Source organism: Nyctereutes procyonoides, unplaced genomic scaffold (genome assembly GCF_905146905.1).
Source record: "Nyctereutes procyonoides isolate TBG_1078 unplaced genomic scaffold, NYPRO_anot_genome, whole genome shotgun sequence".
NCBI classification, from domain to species: Eukaryota; Metazoa; Chordata; class Mammalia; order Carnivora; family Canidae; genus Nyctereutes; species Nyctereutes procyonoides.
Genome location: NW_026575139.1, coordinates 29,529,187 through 29,550,296, shown reverse-complemented (window position 1 = coordinate 29,550,296; position 21,110 = coordinate 29,529,187). Strand labels below are relative to the sequence as shown.

At 38.5% G+C, this 21,110-nt stretch overlaps 1 protein-coding gene across 4 annotated transcripts in view; it reads left to right on the top strand.

The window, feature by feature from the left end:
• Positions 1 to 21,110, top strand: part of EXD2 (exonuclease 3'-5' domain containing 2) — a 57,388-nt gene that overhangs the window by 10,123 nt on the left and 26,155 nt on the right. For 3 of the 4 annotated variants that reach the window (XM_055304019.1, XM_055304016.1, XM_055304018.1), the window contains exons 2-3: positions 4,725 to 5,113; positions 16,655 to 16,911. In XM_055304019.1, coding sequence (XP_055159994.1) covers positions 4,766 to 5,113; positions 16,655 to 16,911 — 605 coding nt within the window. In that variant the 5' untranslated portion in view covers positions 4,725 to 4,765. Of the gene's footprint in view, positions 1 to 4,238; positions 4,401 to 4,724; positions 5,114 to 16,654; positions 16,912 to 21,110 lie in introns of all 4 variants that reach the window. The other variant, XM_055304017.1, reaches the window with a different exon arrangement.

Sequence of the window (21,110 nt, the reverse complement as noted above, 5' to 3'; positions counted from 1 at the left end):
TATATTGCCTATCTCTAAAAAGCATCAATTAAAAAAACAAGTACTTTTCTAATTATCAAGAGATACACATACTTGCATGAAATTTGATAAATCAAAACTATAATCCTACTACCATTAGGTAACTACTGCTATTGGTTTAATGTTCAATTACTGTGTACAGTTTTATTTTTTAAAATATTTTATTTATTTATTCATGAGAGACAGAGAGAGGCACAGACATAGGCAGAGGGAGAAGCAGGCTCCATGCAGGGAGCCTGACATGGGACTCGATCCTGGGTCTCCAGGATCACACCCTGGGCTGAAGGCGGCGCTAAACCACTGAGCCACCTGGGCTGCCCCTGTGTACAGTTTTAAAAAGTAAATTAAAATAGATTGTTTCAGACATGGGAGATGGTGAGGCACCAAAGGCTTTAGATTCCATAGCAAGCCTTGAGAGAGATGTCTTAGTCTGTTTGGGCTGCTAAAGTAGAATATTACAGCTTGGGTGGATCACAAAAAAAGAGACATTTATTTCTCACAGTTCTGGAGGCTTGAAGTCCAGGATCAGGGTGCCAGCATGGTTAGGTCCCGGTGAGAGCCCTCTTCCACAAGGCAGACTGCTGACTTCTCATTATATCTTCACATGGCAGGGATGAGAGGCAGGCAAGCTTTTATAAGGGTACTAATCCCATCCACAGGGGTTCCACCCTCATGACTTCACTTAATCACCTTTCAGAGGCTCCACCTCCTAATACCATCACATTGGGAGATAGAATTTCAACATACGAACTTTAGAGGGACACAAACTTTAGGTTTGTAACACAAAATTTTATTTTTCTCACTTCTGGCCCAGTATTGAACCATACTGCTTCTTTATAGCATCAAGGCTCAGTTAAGGGGAAAAATATTTTTTTCATTGAAATAAACAGATTGAAGTAGAGACATTTATCATAAAATAGAACACCTTGAATTGAGTTTTATTCATTCAATGAATATTTATTATTATCAAATATTCAATATTGTTATCAGCTCTGTGCTAGTTACTGGGGATATATATGTATATATATACATATATATGTGTGTGTGTGTATATATATATATATGTATATATATATATATATACTATTGAAGAAGCCAGGTAAGGTCCCTGTTTTCATGGAGTTTACAATCTATTGTGAAAGACAGACGATGAGTGCACCAACAGTTATTCATCAGTCAGACCAACGGGAAAAATTCGGAAATATCACTGGATTTTTTTTAATATAGCTGAATTTTGACAAATGTGTACACCTGTGTAATCCAAGCCTCCATCAAGACATGGAATGTGAAAAAAAAGACAGACATGGAATGTTACACAATTCTAGAAACCTCCCTCTTGGCTGAAATGCTCTTCCCTATAATTTTTCATGACTGGCTCTTTGATACTCAGTGCTCAGCTTAAATCTCTCTTCCCTGTCACCTACCATCACTCACCAGAGGCAACTATTGTTCAGATCTTCTTCTATTTTTTTAAATAAAATTTTATGTATTTATTCACAAGAGACACCAGAGAGTGAGAGAGGTAGAGACATAAGCAGGCAGAGGAAGAAGCAGGCTCCCCACAAGGAGCACAATGTGGGACTTGGTCCTGAACCCCAGGATCATGCCCTGAGCTGAAGGCAGACGCTCAACCACTGAGCCACCCAGGAGTCCCTGTTCAGATCTTTTTCTACCATAGACTGATTTTAGTTGTTCTGGAACTTCATATAAATACAACATACAGTATCTCTTTTGTATTTGGCTTCTTTCATTTAGCCTAATATTATTTAAGATTCATGCATATATCAGTAATTCTTTTTATTTTTGCTAAGTAGTATCTCATTGTATAGATAACAACTAGACTGTTTCTGGGGTTTGGCTATTACAAACATTCTTATACAAGTCTTTTTTGTAGATAGATTTAATTTATCCAGCTTGGGACTCAGAGAACTATACTAAATCCATGTTCTCCATCTTCCAACTCATTACATGGATGTTGAGTTTCTCAACCTATCTTCCATGTCTCTGTTATGTTTTCTACATCTTTCTCTCTGTGCTACATTCTGTATGAGTTCTTCAGATTTATCTTCAATTCCCTAACTCTCTCTCTCCTCTGTCTGATCCAGGATTTAACCTTTCTATTAAGTATCGAACTTTTAAAAATTTTAACAAATATTTTTCATTTCTAGAATTGCTACTTTTTGTTTGTTCCTCTTCCTGTTTCAGATTTTATTTTCCTTAATTTCCCTGAGTGTTATTATTTTAAAGTTCCTTTCAGATCTCAGATATGGTTTTTTGTTTGTTTGTTTGTTTGGTTGGTTGGTTGGTTCTTCTGTGAACTGTTTTTATTGGCTTTTTGGATTTTGGTTTTGTGTTTATTCATTTATGAGTGCTCCTCTAGGGACTGATCTTCTGTGGAAGTCCTGCATGTTTGAAACGGACAGACAGACAGAATTCACCAAGTCTAACCATTTTAGTTTCTTGGCTTAGGGTTTTCTTTTGTGAGGATAATGTGAACTTGGGCCCTGTACTTCTTCACAATGCAGGCTTGAGAGTCTGCCTTCCCATGAGGAACTCCGCTCATACTTTCAGCCTTGGGAAGGTGGCTTGCCTGGACAGTAGTGGGTGAACACTTTCAGGTTCCTGTTCATAGACAGGGTAGCACTCTCCTGGGTCCCAGCTGTGCCCTGGGCTTGTGGCCTAGACTTCTGGTCATGGGCTGGCAATATACCCCAGCACTGGGGCTAGTATGAGTTCTGGTCTCTGCCCAGCTATATCTCCCACACACTGTGGGTTCCCTGCTTCCATTTCTGGCACCTAGTGATTTCCTTTTCTTTTTTGAGTTTAACTCTATATTATACTTTTGTCTTTTTGTGTCTCCCTCCGCCCCCCCCCCACCGCTTTGTATCGTTTCCAATGGGAAAGGGAGGGTTTTGTGTTTGTTTGTTTGTTTGTTTGTTTGAAGAGAGAGCACATAAGCACAAGCAAGGGGGGCAGAGAGAGAGGGAGAAGCAGACTCCCCGCTGAGCAGGGAGCCTGATGCAGGCAGGGCTTGATTCCAGGGCCCTGGGATCATGACCCAAGCTGAAGGCATATGCTTAGCTGGCTGAGCTACCCAGGTACCTGGTGTTCTTTTTTTTTAAAGCACCTTCTCATTATTTTAATTAGAAATTTGTACAGAGGGTAGCCCCGGTGGCGCAGCAGTTTAGCGCGGCCTGCAGCCCAGGGCATGATCCTGGAGACCCTGGATCGAGTCCCATGTCGGGCTCTCTGCCTCTCTCTCTCTCTCTCTCTCTCTCTCTCTCTCTCTCTCTCTCTCTCTCTCTGTATCTATATGAATAAATAAATAAAATCTTTTTTTTAAAAAAATTGTGCAGATTCTTTTTTAAAAAATTTATTTACTTATTCATGAGAGACGCAGAGAGAAGGCAGAGATACGTAGGCAAAGGGAAAAGCAGGCTCCTCCCAGGGAACCCGATGTAGGACTCTATCAGAACTCTGGGATCACGCCCTGAGCCAAAGGCAGACGCTCAACTGCTGAGCCACCCAGGCATCCCCAGATTCTTTAATATCATTAAGCCTTCAGTAAAAGTACTGGAGAAAGTACACACGAGTACTTAGCACAGTTTCTGCAGTTACTTAAATATTTTTTAAAACAACACAGCCATTTTATTGTTTTCATTAGCAGTGTAATAACTGTTGTGATTTTATTTTTCATCTCCAGTGCCAAATATCTCTGTAGGCATGATTATAGGCCAGGGTTGTTGTAAATATTAAATGATTTAAAAAATAATTGTTACTTTGAAATTTTGAAAAATGATAAAAATAGTACACATTCAATAGGAAACTCTCAGCCCTAGAGAAGTGTAGGCACAGTCTAGCAGATCACTGTTTCTTTGGGCATTATAGATTTTAGGCCAGTGCCCACAGACAGGTGGCACAGAGCCTAGAGTGTTTTTGTTTGGCTGGCACAATGTTTTAAAAACTGTAGATTTGTTGCTGACACTTAAAAATAGTGACATTTCACATAAAATTTAGATATCTGACTTTTGTTGATTAATGGAGTTATCTGACTGCTTCCCAAACAATATCAATCACCTTGTGTTAAATGGTGTTTGTCCCATGATTGCTCTCTATGACTGAGGCCAAGGGCTGCTTCCCATTTATTGTTATACATTTTTCTGTTGTTAGTTAAGTAGTACAGAAATAGTACTATATAACCATTTCTCTGTCAAAAATAGGAAAACAAAAGATAGATGGTGGAGAAAATCACATGTGATAAGAAAAATGGAAGAAAGACTATTTTGTGGGGTTTCCCTGACTAAAGGAATCTACAATTCTTATTTTTTTTAATTGTATAAACTAAATGAACATCAAACTGATCACACAGTGGTCAACTAAGGGTAAGAGAATTATAATTCATTTTGATTTTTCAAATTCTGTGCAAGTGTGTATATGTTCAGACACTCTTGTTATCCCATGATTAAGTGAGCGCTGGGCAGCTAGTAGAGGGTAGAGGGGTTTTCTCGGGTGAGAATGAAGATAGAGATGGAGTACAGAATGTACAAAAGTGAGGAAAATAAATATCCCTCTCTGTGGAAATCTGTAGCATTTTGTCTTAGTTTGTGGACTGGTAGATTATGAGTGGAGCACTTTTTAGAGGAAAGCATGTTTCCATCTGGGTTTGAATTCTATATGTAAATATATTGTTGCCACTTGTTTTGCAGATTGTGGGATTAGTGATATGCTTTCCTAAACAGCACAAAAAATGTTGAAGATGTCTAGATACTTAATGGCTTTGACAATGACCACCCTCGTCGGTGTGGCCGTGGGGGGGTTTGTCCTATGGAAAGGCATCCAGCGGCGGCGGAGGAATAAAGCGAGCCTTGATGGTGGGCAGCAGTGGCGTTGGCAGCAGCAAGCACCCGGTGGGAGACAGCTGCCCCCTCCAGAGGAGGACCAGCTTCGCCCCAGTGCCCCCAGAGCCTCATGGGAGGAGAGGATCCTCGGAGCAAAGGTGGTGACTGTGTCTCAGGAGGCGGAGTGGGATCAAATCGAGCCCTTGCTTAGGAGTGAGTTAGAAGATTTTCCAGTACTTGGAATCGACTGTGAGTGGGTAAGTTAAAAAGCAAAAATAAAATGTGTAAATCTTTTCTGCTTTTCTAACTCGGGACCTTGAATAGTTAAGTAAAGAATAAGATTAAAGGAGAATTAGCTTGTTCTCAACTAGCTCACAAATAGAATTTGGCAGAAGGAGAAGCTGCTTCTCTTCTCAGGACAGGGAAGAGCTTATGATCATGAGTTCTAGAGTGGCACAGATCCGTACAAGTTCCATTTTGACCACTTATCATTCTTTGAACTTGGACAACCTACTTACCCTCTCAGTCTCAGTGAATTTGTGTCCAATAGGGATGTAATGGTCTCTCCCTCCCAGGGCTATTCAAAGGATTCAAATGGACAAGCCCTATAAAGGGTTCATGATGATTTTCACATATAGTAAGTGCTCATTAAATATTAGCTACTATTAATATTTTTTTACAATTAATATTTTTAATAGTATTTTCATAAGGATACCATGAAGTAGTAGTTAGTTGAGATAGAAATAGAAGGTAGTTAAGGAAGTCTCCTTAAATGGGAATTATTACACAAAGTAACATTTTAAGAGATAACAGTTAAAATTTGAAATACTGTTTACTTGTATCATCTTGTTTAATTTCTACAGTAATCCAATGTAGGAAGAACTATTATTTTTAAATTTTTTTTTATTTTTTAGGAAGAACTATTATTATCTTTGCTTTACACTTTACCTAAAAAAGGTAACCACTTGAGCCCAGGTCTTTCTTAACCATGTGGTTAATCTATCCTTTGTTCTTTTTTTTTTTAAGATTTTATTTATTCATGAGACACACAGAGAGAGACAGAGAGAGGCAGAGACACAGGCAGAGGGAGAAGCAGGCTCCATGCCGGAAGCCCTACATGGGACTCGATCCCAGGTCTCCAGGATCACACTCTGGGCTGAAGGCAGGCGCTAAACCACTGAGCCACCTGGGCTGCCCTCCTTTGTTCTTTCTTAAGATGTTTATTTATTTGTTTATTTATTTTTAAAGATGTTATTTGGGGCCTTGATCCCTGGGACTCCAGGATCACGCCCTGAGCTGAAGGCAAACACTCAACTGCTGAGCCACTCAGGCATCTTAAGTTATTTATTTATTTATTTATTTATTTATTTATTTATTTATTTATTTATTTATTTAGCTAGCTAGCTAGCTCTGAACAGGGGGAGGGGCAGAGGGAGAGGGAATAGGAGATTCCAAGCAGACTCTGTGACAAGTACATGAAGCTCAACATGGGATTTAGTCTCGCGAACCTGAGATCATGATCTAAGCCAAAATCAAGGGTCCAGCACTTAGCTGACTGAGCCTCCTAGGCACCCCACATCTGGTTAATTTTTCTAATAACTTCTCCTTTGAGAGAGTTGTTACATAGTAGTGAGGAGGAGCCTATGGTGCATCTATTCTTCCTCTGTCATTCTGATTCACAGAGTGAATTTAATCTCCTTGAAACAGAAGATAGTATAAAAGAAATAAATTATAGTTATCATTTCTTACTGATTCAGTAGAATGCCTTGCCAGGATTCTCTGCTGTATGTCTTCTGGATACCTAGGATTTGGCCTAGAGCCAAGACGTGGAATCAGAAGAGACTCTAAGCAGAATACTGCTGGAAAATCAGATCACAGTATGGTAGGAGGCCTAGCCTGTGCCAGTGTGGTGATGACCAAAGAACATGTGACAGCATGGGCAAGGTTTAGTAGTCACACAAGACCTCATACGTTGGCTACTGGAGGGTACATTGTATCCGCAGTAATAGTAGTTGTTTCTACCAATGACCATGGGCAATCAGGAAAGGATTAGACACTTCTGCTATATTCTGTATTAGAAATTAAATCATTTTAGAAAGATTTATACCAACAATAATAGAAGGAACCATTGCAAAACAGTGAGCTTTAGTAGATGAAGAGAGTTCACTTTTGCCATTTTCTAACTAAATAAAGTATAAGTGCAGCAACAGGGTAGTCTGAAGTGACTAGGTAGTGATAGCATTGTTTAATTACTGTAGCAGAGGCATGGATAAGTTAAAGTGACAAATAATCCCAAAACCTACTTCATTTTGGCTTTGGGTAAATATTGAACTCTTGCTGGAGGCCACATCTTCTTCAGGCATGATTCCTTTTCCCTGATTGCAGCCACAGAGAAGCTTTAGGAAAAAAATCATCCATTCCTTTTTCTCTCCATTCTTCCATTTCTTTTCTTTTTTTTCTTTTAGAAATGGGAGGGGCAGAGGGAGAGGGAGAAATAGACTCCCCACTGAGCAGGGAGCTGATGCGGGACTCCATCTCACAGCCCTGAGATCATGACCTGAGCCAAAATCAAGATTTGGACACCTAACCAACTGCCCCACCTAGGCACCCCTCTCTTTTATATTTAACATATTGGTGTCTCCCTGCATTCATTCTCCACAGTTTCTTTAGGTCTCTTTTACAGTCCCCTTTTTCTTTATTTAGCTTTATCTAATCTGTTTAACTTGCCCCTTAAGTCTTTTTTTTTTAACCTTTTTTTGGTGAAATAAGACACATCAAGAAAAGTGCATGAAACAAAAATAGCTAAATGATTTATCTGAAGAGAACAGCTGTGTAACTAGAAACTAGGTCAGGAAATGGAAGATTGCTAGTAGTACCCCAGGAGCTCCCCTTATAAACCCTTATAATCATAGTCCCCCAAAGGGTTATCATTAAACTGATTTCATAGTATTTACATTTTGTTTTTATTTATACTTTTATTACTTAAGCATGCATCCCTAAGTACTGTAATTTGGATTTGCTGGCTTTTAAAATTTAATATATGTGAAACGGTCAAGTTATTTTGTCTCTGTCTTCTTTTGCTCAACATTATGTTTGTGAGATTTGCCTATGGTGTGTGTGACTGTGATTTTTTGCATATAGTAATCCATTGTATAAAAATATTATGATTTATTCATCTATTCTAATATTGATGGATATTTGGGTTGTTTGTGGTTTGGGGCACTTACAAAGAATGTTGCAGTGAACATATGCACTCATTATTATTTGGCATATGCATCTATGAGTGGAGTCCTGGATCATAGAATTGTGTGTATATGGATAATGCCAAGCTGTTTGCCAAGGTGGTTTTCACTAGTGTACCCTCCAATTAGTATTGTATGAGTATAACCATTGTTCCAGTTGTTTTCAGAAGTGGTTCTACTGATTTAACCTCTCACCAAGACTATATGAAAATTGTCTTTGTCATATATCTTGTCAATATTTGATACTGTCAGATTTTTATTTATTTTTAATTTTTATGTATTTTTTGTAATGTCAGTTTTTAAATATCAACCATTCCCATGAGTATGTAGTAATATTTCATTGTGATTTTATTTTTTTAAAGATTTTATTTATTTATTCATGAAAGACACAGAGAGAGAGAGAGAGAGAGGCAGAGACATAGACGGGGAGAAGCCAGATCCCTGTGGGGAGCCTGATACAGGACTCGATCCCAGGACCCCAGGATCACACCCTGAGCCGGAGGCAGATGCTTAGGCAAATGCTAAGCCACCTAGATGTCCCTCATTGTGGTTCAATTTTCATATCCTGATTACTAATGAGATTAAGCATCTTTTCAAAAAAAATTTTTAAGCCAATATATTTAGTTATACCATCTTGCATTTTTAAAAAGATTTTGTTTATTTATTTATGACAGAGAAAGAGGCAGAGACACAGGCAGAGGGAGAAGCAGAGCTCCACACAAGGAGCCCAATGTCCTGATCCTGGGAGTCCGGGATCATGCCCTGAGTAGAAGGCAGATGCTCAACTGCTGAGCCACCCAGGCATCCCTACCATTTTACATTAAAAAATTTTTTTGGGGGAAGTTTTTATTTAGATTCCAGTTAACATACAGTATAATATTAGTTTCAGGAGTGTAATACAGTGATTTAACACTTCCATTTAACGCCCGGTGCTCATCACAAATGTGCTTGTTAATCCTTATCACCTATTTAACTAATTCAACCCACCTCTCCCCTCGTAACCATCTGGTTCTCTACAGTTAAGAGTTAAGGATTCTTTATATATTTAGGATACTAACCCTTTATCAAATATCTTCTGCCATTCAGTAGGTTGTCTTTTAGTTTTGTGGATTGTTTTCTTCACTGTGCTAAAAAGTTTTTATTTATTTATTTTATTTTTTGATTGAGCATCTTTTTTACATTTTATGGATCATTTAGATATCTTCTTTTATGGAGTATCTGTTCAAGTGTCCTGTCCCTTTTTCTTTGAATTGTCTTTTTCTTACCGATTTATAGGAGTTCTTTATATATTCTAGGTATGAATCCTTTGTGAGTTAAATGTTAGTACAACTAGGACAACCTAGTACAACTAGGTTTACCTTGAAAAGATAAACATTTCCTCACTGCTCAGCCATGCCACTTCACCACAAAAACAAGTGTCTGTATAGGAGTAGATCTGTTTCTGGGCTCTCTAGTGATCTATTTTTCTATTGTTGCACCTATCATCACAAAATATCTTAGTGTTGTTTTATCTTGACTCCCGATATCTGGGACAGCAAGACTTGCCATCTTATTCTTTTTCCAGAATATCTTAGTCTTGGTCCTTGACATTTTCTTATTTATTTTTGCTTTTCAGGTTCTACAAAAAAATTTTTGATATTTTTTTTAAGATTATGTTTATTTATTCATGAGACACACACACACAGAGAAGCAGAGACACAGGCAGAGAGAGAAGCAGGCTCCATGCTGGGAGCTTGATGTGGGACTCGATCCTGGGACACCAGGATCACACTGCGGGCTGAAGGCAGGCGCCCAACAGCTGAGACACTCAGGCATCCCCAACTTTTGATATTTTGATTGAAATTGTATTGCATCAATACATCCATTTGTGGGGAATTAACTTCTTATAATATTGAGTTTTCTAGTCTAAGAATATTTATATAGATCTTTAATTTCTCCTAAAAATCTATTTATAGTTTTCTATGATTTAAAAAATTGTTGTACATGAAATCTTAAAAAATTTTTGTGTTTCTGGTATAAAGAAATGCAGTTGATTTTTATGTTTCTCTTATATTAAGGAACTTTACTAACCTCATTAATTCAAATACTTGTAGGTTTTTTGGGTTTCTCTGTACATGTACACTATTACATCATTTGAGAAATGACAATTTTATTTATTTACAGTCCTTACACTTTTTGTTTCTTTTCCTATCTTACCGTAGTGACTAGGATCACAGTGTAGTGCTTAGTAGGAGTGATAATAGTAGGCATCCTTGACTCATTCCCTATCTCAGAATGATAGCTTTCAACATTTTCATATTGAGTACGATATCTGCCATAAGTTTGTTTGCAGATCCCTTTACCAGATTAAGTACATTAAATTCTATTCTTGATTTGTTAAGAGGGTTTTTTGTTTGTTTGTTTATGAATAGTTGTTGATTTTTACCAAGGCTTTTTCTGTGTTTTCTTTCTTTCTTTTTTCTCTGCGTTTCTTTTTAAAATTATTTTTAAAACATTTTTTTTGAGGTGGGAGAGGGGCAGAGGGAGAGAGAGAGAAAGCATCCTCAAACAGGCACCTGGCTCTGTGCAGAGCCTGATGCGAGGCTCACTCTTACTACCATGAAATCATGACCTGAGCTGAAATCAAGAGTCTGACACTTAACCAACTGAGCCACCCTAGTGCCCTTTTTCTGTATTTCTTGAGATGACTATGTGGGTTTTTTTTTCTTGTTTTTTTTTTTTTTAAATTTTATTTATTCATGAGAGACGCAGAGAGAGAGGCAGAGACATAAGAGGCTCTCTAAGGGGAGCCCAATACAGGACTTGATCCTGGGACTGCGGGATCTCTGCCTCTGTCTCTGCCTGTGTCTCTGCCTCTCTCTCTCTCTCTTTCTCTTTCTGTGTCTCTCATAAATTAAGAAATAAAATCTTAAAAAAATTCCTGACCCCGAGATCAAGAGTGGCATGCTCTTCCAGCTGAGCCAGCCAGGTGCCCCATCTTCATGTCTATTTTGATAAATTATATTTTTTATCTAAAGCTGCTTTCAAATTTTTAAATTATGGGCATAGGGCAGCCCGGGTGGCTCAGCGGTTTAGCGCCACTTCAGCTCAGGGAGACCAGGGAGACCTGGAGACTTGGGATCGAGTCCCATGTCAGGCTCCCTGCATGGAGCCTGCTTCTCCCTCTGCCTGTGTCTCTGCCTCTCTCTCCCCTCTCTGTGTATTCTCATGAATAAATACATAAAATCTTTAAAAAAAATAAATTCTGGGCATAAACTTGTTTATAATATCTTCAGACAGGTTTTCCCCCATTCTGAAGGGTATATAGGGATGGCTCCCTTTTCATTCTTGACATCACTTATTTGTGCTTCTCTTTTTTTTCTTGATCACTCCTTCTATGCACCTATCAATTTTATTAGTCTTTTCAAAGAACAAACTTCACACTTTGTTGATCTTCCTTATTATGTTTGTGTTCTATTCATTGATTTCTGCTCTCTCTCTCTCTCTTTTTTTTCTGCTCACTTGGGTATAAATTTCTGTACTCCACTTATTCTTCAAACTACTTTAATCTGACTTCCTACTATACCATGTCACTGAAACTGATCAAGTTGTAGCTTTCTTGTTTTCTAATCCAGAAGACACTTGTTTGGACTCGTGTTATTCTAGCTCTCAAAAGCATCTGCATGGTTCCTACATAAGATATTCTTCTTGGTGTTCATGACTTCATACTCTCTTGTCTCCTAGCTTACTGTTCTTTCCTCTTTTTCCTCTTCTGATTTCCCTTTTACCGTACATCTAAATACTGAAGTGACTCAAGCATGGTCTCTTCTGTATCTGCCCCAGGGACTGCAAACTCATGTGTCTGAAAGTTCCAGACAGGAAATGTAAATGAGTGATATGGAGTAATGGTTTGCATTTTTGAACAGAAGAGATATTCTTAAATTTCATAAAGAAATAGGCTTTTTCCTTAAACACAAGGTCTCTATGATCTTTTATTTTCCTAGTTTTAATAGAGATATGGATCCTGAGAAATATTTCTTTCTATTAGAAGAATAGTGATGGGGGTGCCTGGATGACTCAGTCATTTAAGCATCTGACTTTGGCTCAAGTCATGATCTCTGGCAGGCAGGGTGGAGAGGAGGGTCCTGGGATCAAGCCCCCATGGGTGCACTTTCTCCCAAGTGTGTGCTCTCTCTCAAGTGTGCATGCTCTATAAGTAAATAAATAAAATCTTAAAAAAAAGCAGTATATAAACACTGGTAAATGGAAAATGATAGTTGGCTTCAGTGTTGAGAAGACATTATGGTAAATTAAAGAATTCATGCCTTATGTAAATGAGGAAGCTGCTATACAGATTAAGCCAAGTGTTCCTGGATTGTCCAATTCTTTAAAGAGAAACTTTGAATATAGATTTATTTTAAAAATGTGAGCTTTACTAATTTTTAAATTTTGGTGCAAGTTTTTAAATATGTGGAGACCAAAATAATAATAATAATATTAAATATGTCTGTGGATCAGCAGATGCGTCCATGGAACGCCAATTTATGTCCTCTAATCTACATTCTTCTCTTAATTGATCTCATCTATTTTATAGCTTTCATATGCTGATGACTCTCAAAATCAGAACTCCAGGCTTTTATATCCACCTACTTGACCTCTTCCCTTCAATGTCTAATAGTCATCTCAAACCTAACATGTTCCTAACAGAACTCTTGAGTTTTTCTCTTTAAATCTGTATTATCCTTAGTCTTCTCTACCTTTAATATGAAAATCAGGGAGACATCCTCTCCCCTAAGGGCTGACCAAAAGAAATGATGAGATTGAAAGTCAGATACAAACAAGCAGTTATGGTATGCAGAGTTTCTTCAATGGCAAAATATATAGAAATTCAGGGAAGTGATTACAGAAACAGGAAATAACACAGCATGCTACCAGATAGAGACAGAGGTATGGGTTTCCAAAGCCCCCTGAATTACTCATGTTAATGTACAATTATGCATAAATCACTTGTACAAAATAAGGTTTCTGCCATGTTTTAGAAGCTAAAATATGCCTTTCTCTTGGGAACGTGGAGATGGAGATGTTAAATTTCTTTCTAGCCCTTGCCTCCTGCCTGATTTTTTTCTAGAGTCTCTGGCTACAGATGTCCTTGCTTAACAGGGGCAAATAATTGGTGCAACAAAGACTGAATAAAGTGAAGGTCATTTTCTGGAAGACCATTGTTCTGCAGGCCCAGGCCTCAGGCCTACTGGAGGTCTACTCCCTTTTCCTTATTATTAACCCTTTTCTAGTAATACTACCTAATGCTGTATCCATCTACTTCTCTACATCTCTGCTTCCCCTACCCAAGCCTCAAGTGACTCTCATCTGGACCTTTGTAGTATCCTCCTGACTAGCCTCCCTGCTTGGATTCCTGTGCACCTACAGTCCCTCCCTCAATAGTAACCAAAGTGAACTTTTAAAAGTGAAAGTCAGATCATTTCAGTCTTCTGCTTAAAACCCTTTCATTGCTTTGAATAAAACGGAGATGGCTTAATTACTTATCTGTACTTAAGGATTTACATGCACTGGCTTCTCAGCATCTCTGATTTGTCTCCTGTTCTCTTCCCATCTTATTTTTTTTCATCCTCTTATTATTACTTGCCAGCCTCATTAAGCCTTTATTCTGTCACTTGAAAAGGACAAGCTCATTCGTGTCTCAAAGCCATAGTCTAAATTTAACTGATACATAAACTCTACAGACTAAGGACGCTCATTAGTTAATCTGTTTAAGCCCAGAAGATTGTCCCAAATCATTCTTTACTCTCTGCTACCATCATGGGGTCATTTAAAGAATTGTGGGCTTTTCCAGAAAGTTTTATCAGCTCTAGACTTCTAAAAATCATGAAGCCAAAATGGATTATCCAGTGGCCCTCAGAAAGGAGACTCCCTAAACCAGTGCTCTCTAAGTGAATTACTGAATATAGAAAAAGTGTTGGAAATTTTGTATATAATTCTTTTTTTTTTAAGATTTTTATTTATTTACTTGACAGAGAGAGAGTACAAGCAAGGGGAGCGGCAGGCAGAGGGAGAGGAGGGAGCAGGGAGCCTGACGCAGGGCTTTGTCTATAATTCTTGCTGGCACATTCATTAAAAGTTTTTAGTTTTGTGTATATTTAATAATGTCTCTAGCAGGGCAGCCCCGGTGGCTCAGTGGTTTAGCGCCACCTTCGGCCCAGGGCGTGATCCTGGAGACCCAGGATCGAATCCCACGTCGGGCTCCCTGCATAGAGCCTGCTTCTCCCTCTGCCTGTGCCTGTGCCTCTCTCTCTCTCTCTCTCTCTCTCTCTCTCTCTCTCTCTCTGTGTGTCTTTCATGGTTAAATAAATAAAATCTTAAAAAAAATAATGTCTCTAACATGTTAGTATAATACCACATGTTTATAATGTATAGATACATATTTATATATGTCATGTGTTTTCCAAACATTTTTATGAGTTGACTAATTTTTTAAAAAATCATGGGACACCTGGGTAGCTCAGTTGATTAAGTGTTCAACTCTTGATTGTGGCTCAGGTCATGATCTCAGGGTGGTGAAATCCAGCCCCCTGTTGGGCTCCATGCAGGGAAGGAATCTGTTTCTCTTTCTCCCTTTCCCTCTGCCCCTTGTCTCCTGCCCCTCCCTCAAATAAATAAGTACATCTTTATTTATTTTTTTAAATACATCTTTAAAAAAAAAAAAGAACAGGAACCAGTAAGTCAAGTTTCTTGTAGGTCTTTTTTTTTTTTTTAAACTGAGAATCTCTCTCTTTTTTTTTTTAAGATTTTATTTATTTATTCATAGAGAGAGAGAGGCAGAAACACAGGCAGAGGGAGAAGCAGGCTCCATGCAGGGAGCCCGACCTGGGACTCAATTCCGCGTCTCCAGGATCACACCCCGGGCTGCAGGCGGCGCCAAACCGCTGCGCCACCAGGGCTGCCCCTCTTGTAGGTCTTTTTTGACCTTGGTTAAGTGCTAAGAAACAAGACATATTAGAAATGAAACTGGCATGCTTTTATTTGAGAATCTGGAAATAGCCCTCATTGATAAAACATTACCTGAGAAGGGAAATCCTAAGCCTCTCATGAGTCAAACTGTGGTTTTACTTAGTGAAATAGAAGTCAAAGATGAGAGCCCTCTCAGTTTTGTTTCTTTCTTTTTTTTTTAATTTTTTTTTTTTTATCAGTTTTGTTTCTAACAGCAGCTCTGTGATCTTGACTATTTCCTCTGTGGTTTTGGTCACCTCAACGATTAAATTACTTGTAATTTACCTCTGATTACTTGTAACTCTGTTTCAGCCAATCCTTTGGTATTTACCATGTCATTTCTGAGGATGTGAGCTTGTGTGTATCGTACTCTACCAATAAGGCTATAATCCCTAAGCCACGTTCCATCTCTTGAATAACTTTATATCCACAGTGGCACGTGGGGCAATGGCTAGAACAATGATAGAATGGTTGTGAGAGAACCGCATTGCCCAGAGCAGGGTTCCCCACTGTGAATATTTCAGGCAGATGATTCGTTGTTGTGAGCAGCTCTCCTGTACATTGTAGAATGTTTAGCAGCAGTCTGGCCTCTGCCTGTTAGATACTTGAGCACCCCATCCCCCAACTTGTGACAATCAAAAATTTCTCCAGACATTGCCAGATGCCCCTGGGGTGGAGGAGGGGGTGCAAATGAATCTTGGTTGAGAACTGCCCTTCTAGATCAGGGAATTTGGGTTCCAGTCCTAACTTTGTCATTATCCCTCCATGTGTAGGCAAATAGCTTCACCTGTAGGTCCTAAATTTCTTCTCCTAAAAAATGAGTAGATTGGGATTTATTGGATGTTTAACCTGGGTTCTGTGGATAGCTTTAGGGGACCTTTCATTAATGTGAATTTTGCATGTAAATTTTTCTGAGAATAATTTTTTAGCTTTCAGCATTTTTTCTCCAATGTATATGTTACCTTAAAAAGATTAAAACCAGGTCAGTTAATATATAAGGTTAATTTCATCTCTTAAGATACAAGGATCTTAGCTTATGTTCAATATACTTTTTTTTCCCTCAGTGAACACCATTTGTGATCATAAAATGCTGAGAAAGCACTTTGTGCTACCAGAATATATTATATTGGCAGATACCACTTACTTATAGTACTGTATTTTCTACCTTTTTTCAAAAATTGGATCTTGAGACAGTAATGATAAGGTAAATGAGTCACATTCCTAGTGTGTGTGTTGGAGAGTCTGGATAATGAAAAGTATGTGTTTATCATTTGGCACTCTATTCCTTAGCCTTTTTTCACTTAGGCTTTTAAAACCAACATGTCTCATGTGACTCAGCTAGCTCTCCTCTGTGTCACTATTTACGGCCATTCACATTTCAGGCCCATATTTGGGCCCTTTGTTTAGGCCCCATTGCATTTGTTTGCCATAGGCTCATCCTTCAGTTTGAACCAAAATTTGGTCAGACGCTTCCTTTGGGAAATTAAAGATGTACCTCTTAGACTTTTTTTTTTTGCCAGTTTCATGTTGTAGTTGGTGCATGAACCGTGACCCTGTTTTCCTCTGTTGCAGGTGAATTCGGAAGGCAGAGCCAGTCCTCTGTCACTCCTTCAAATGGCCTCCCCAAGTGGCTTCTGTGTCTTGGTTCGCTTGCCAAAGCTGATCTGTGGAGGAAAAACACTACCAAAAACGTTATTGGACATTTTGGCAGATGGCACTATTTTGAAAGTTGGAGTAGGATGTTCAGAAGATGCCAGCAAGCTTCTGCAGGACTATGGTCTTGTGGTTAAGGGCTGCCTGGACCTCCGGTACCTAGCTGTGAGGCAGAGGTATGATTTGCCTGAATGCTGGGATTCCTGTAGCTGCAGGCCAAACATTTTAGCAAGATTTGTCGATTACCAAGGACAATGATAAAGCATCTAAAATTTTTTAGAAGCCTAGAGGTTCTGAGATGCATATGAATATGTGAGAAAATATTTCAACTTCTGAGAAAACCTTAGTTACCTAGGATTGGTCTCTTAAGATGAAACATTGCTAAGGTGTCTCCGTAAGCTACAGGTTGCAAACTGATGGCACCATTGGCTAAATTAGGGCTTTACATTTTGGTCTTGCTTTCATTTTTTTTCTCCTGTATAATATTTTGGGGAATTTTTAGTTTAAATCCAGAAGATTTAATGTAAAAATCTGTATTTGGGGCTTTTGAAAAATCAGATGATTTGACTAAGCAAGGTCAGTGGTATGCAGATGGTAACAATTGCTGGAGAGAGGTTGGCCTCCTTAGATGCATATGCTCTGTTCAATTTGCCAGAATCCCTGCCTCTCCCATTGTAACCCCAACTCATCCTTATAAACATTTGAGTTTACAAATCCTGCTTTAGGCCAAAAATAGTGGTAGACTAATGTGTTACTAGAAGAAAGAGAGATTTCCCTTACGGAAATTCTATTCTAACTTGTTTTTCAGGGAGTGGCAATGACCTTTGTGTGTGTTTGTGTGTGTGTGTGTGTGTGTGTGTGTGTGTATACACACTCCTTTTAATAATATGGAGTGAAGTAGCCTCTCCCCTGCCTCAAATGACAGTGACATCGAAAGTTCAGAGGATTTGATAAACTAATAAGAGAAAGCCTGATTAAAATTTCTTATCATTAAAAAAAAAAGATTTTATGTATTTATTTCACAGAGAGACAGAGCACAAGCAGGGGGAAAGGCAGAGGGAAAGGGAAAAACAGGCTCATTGCTGAGCAGGGAGCCGGGTGTGGTACTCAATCCCAGGACCCTGGGATCATGACCTGAGCCAAAGATAGACACTTGACCAACTGAGCCACCCAGCACCCTCATTTTTCAGTATGAAATGAAATTTTATTTTAGCTTAGTAGTTTGGCTTATGTAAATAAAACCCTTGTATCCAGTGTTATCAAGAAATACATTGGCATATTTACTGTAAAAACTTTAAATCTGTTAAAGTATTTGGAGTGTCACAGCAACAGCCACCTTTCACCAGGCTTCCCTCCCTGGGCACTACCTCCCCAGAGGTGTCTGCTATTATTCTCTGCTGGTAAGAGTTGACCCTGGAGTGGGCGTGTGGTGGCTCAGTGCTGGCACTTACCAGCTGTGTGACCTCTGTCAGGTTACTGAGCCTCCCTCTTCCTTACTTTCCTCATCTGCAGCAATAATTAGGTTCCTGCCTCCCAGAATTTTATTTTTTTTTATTTATTTATTTATTTTTTTTATTTACTTATGATAGTCACAGAGAGAGAGAGAGAGAGAGAGAGGCAGAGACACAGGCGGAGGGAGAAGCAGGCTCCATGCACCGGGAGCCCGATGTGGGATTCGATCCCGGGCCTCCAGGATCGCGCCCTGGGCCAAAGGCAGGCGCCAAACCGCTGCGCCACCCAGGGATCCCCCTGCCTCCCAGAATTAGTGAGAATTGCAAGAGTTAAACTGTGTGGAAAAGTTAGAAATAGTATTTCACACAGAGACATTGTGGTTACTGCTGTGTTCAGCTAATACTGTCATCATCATCGTCCTCATTGTCACTGCCTCCTTCAGAGCCATCATCTGATCAGTGTGTCCTTCCAGATCTCTTTGTGCAATTACAGTCCTCTCCATTAATAGATAGAAATTAGAGGTGCGCAGATTCTGTTTCACTAAGTGCAGAATGGCCATGCATCAAAATAAGGATTTGGCCAAAGCTGAATATTACCATGAACTTCTTTAGAAATAAGAATTAAGTATTTATCAGGCCTTTCAGTTTTTAATGAGATTTAAATTTTTTTCTTTAATTACTTTATTGTTGAACACTTAAGTAGTAAAATTTAACATTTTTGACATAGTTTAAGAAATTTGACATTAGAGTGCAAGGATTATACTTTGTACTATTAGCTATAGGTTGCTCCTGATGTTTGCCGTAAGTTACTTTCAATTGACGTTGGGAAGAGCACATTTTTGGGGGTAATGCTCTCTTCTTCTTACTCTTTATATTTTGTGTTATATGTTAACCAAAGATGATTTATTATAGAGATTGTTGTACATGACTTTGGAATCTTTCCTAGTGAAATTTTGAAATGGCAAAGATGGCATCTTATTTTTAATTAATCCTCAAGAAATGTGCAACCTTTCCAAATATGACATTTAAGAAAAGACTAACGACCTAAATGGAATTAAATAGCTTAAAAATTAAGTACTGTCCTTCAACAAGGGTAATGATTTCAAGAATTATGGACTATCCATGCTTGAAAAATTACACAGCTATTAAAAAGAATAAAAGAAGTACATTTATACTTATTATCATGGATGGAAGTCTCTGCTATATTAAGTAATAAAGCAAGTTGCAGAGCAAGATACAAAGCAAGTACCCAAAATTGATATCTCCTTCTCCACTTAGCCATCTCTTTGTCTGTTAGTGCATAGTAAAGGTCTGGAGGGATCACAGCGTATTGTTAGGAGTCATTCCTGAGGAGTGGAAGTACAGGGTGATAGGCTGTTACTTTTCACCTGTGATACTTTCCTGTTGTCTAAATTTTTAATAATCATTCATTACTTTTATAATTTCCAACAAAACAAAAGAGAGTTTCATGTCTCCCAAAGCCTTAACTTTCACTAATTGAACCAAGACATTATGCATTTTTCCCTAAGTATGTCTGGACCTATTTTTACTTTTTAGTCAGTGCTACCTTTTGGGGGTAATGAAATCCATCAATTACTGCTGGGTTTTGTAGGGAAAGACTTCCTTTTCTTCATCATTATAATGATTTCATTTCCTACAGTACCTGAGGGAGTCCTGCATGCAGTAACCCTGATGTGAACTCTCACCTTCCAGCTTCCTGCTTTAAAACTTCCAGTCTCTCTCTTGGTAGCCAGGAAGTTAGCTCCACTTGTGTACACCAATGTGTTCTTAATTTTCACATTTATATCTTGTTTGGAATCTCCAAACTTTGGACAAAATTAATTTTTTCCACCACTCTGCAGCTCTTTTCATCAGAAAGCGTTTAAAGGACAAAAAGGTTGTTTGGGGTTTTTTTGTACCTTCACTTGCTCAATGAAAATACCATTATCATTTTTACAAATTTGAAAAGTAATTACATGAATACTGGCCAATGCAAATATAGAAACATATAAAGATAGATAATCACCACAAATCCCATAACTAGAAATAATATCATTAACATATGTTTGATATCTTTCTAGTTACCTCTGTGTTTTGTCTCTCTCATACCTAGAATCACACACATACCTCTGGAATGTGGTATATATATTAACATAAATGCTTTCTCTCACAATCTCTTTTTACTTAACTAATATGTCATGGACATCTTTTCACATCAATATAGATCCACATCCTTGTTTTCTTTAAATATTTATATATTTTAGAGAGAGAAAGAGCACCCATGCGAGTGGGGGGCAGAGGGAGAGAATTGTCAAGTGGACTCCTCACTGAGCATGGAGCCCAGCAGGGCAATGATGTGAGGCTCAACCCCAGGACCCTGAGATCATGATCTGAGCCAAAACCAAGAGTCAGATGCTTACCCAGCTTAGCCACACAGGCTCCCCATCCATATCCTCATTTTGAATAGCTGTGTGGAATTTAATTGCATAGACGCTTAACCAGCCTTTTGTTGATGGGCATTTAGGTTGTTTCCAATTCTTCACTACTGTAAATGGTGCTGTAATGAAGACCATTTTATGTACATTTGTCCTTAAGATAAATTCCTAGAAGTGGAATTCTTGAGTCAGAGAATTTTCATATTCAAAGTTTTGATAGCTCTTTATTGTTAAAACTAGTTTCTGAAAAAAAAAAACTAGTTTCTGTAAGGCTTGTAAAAATAGGTCATAAATTTTATTTTATTTTTTTTTAAAGATTTTATTTATTTATTCATGAGAGACACACAGAGAGAGGCAGGCTCCCTATGAGGAGCCTGATATAGGACTCAATCCCAGGATCCTGAGGTCATGACCTGAGCCAAAGGCAGACACTCAGCCAGAGAGCTACCCAGGTGCCCAACAGTTCACAAATTTTAGGTTAGAGGTCTG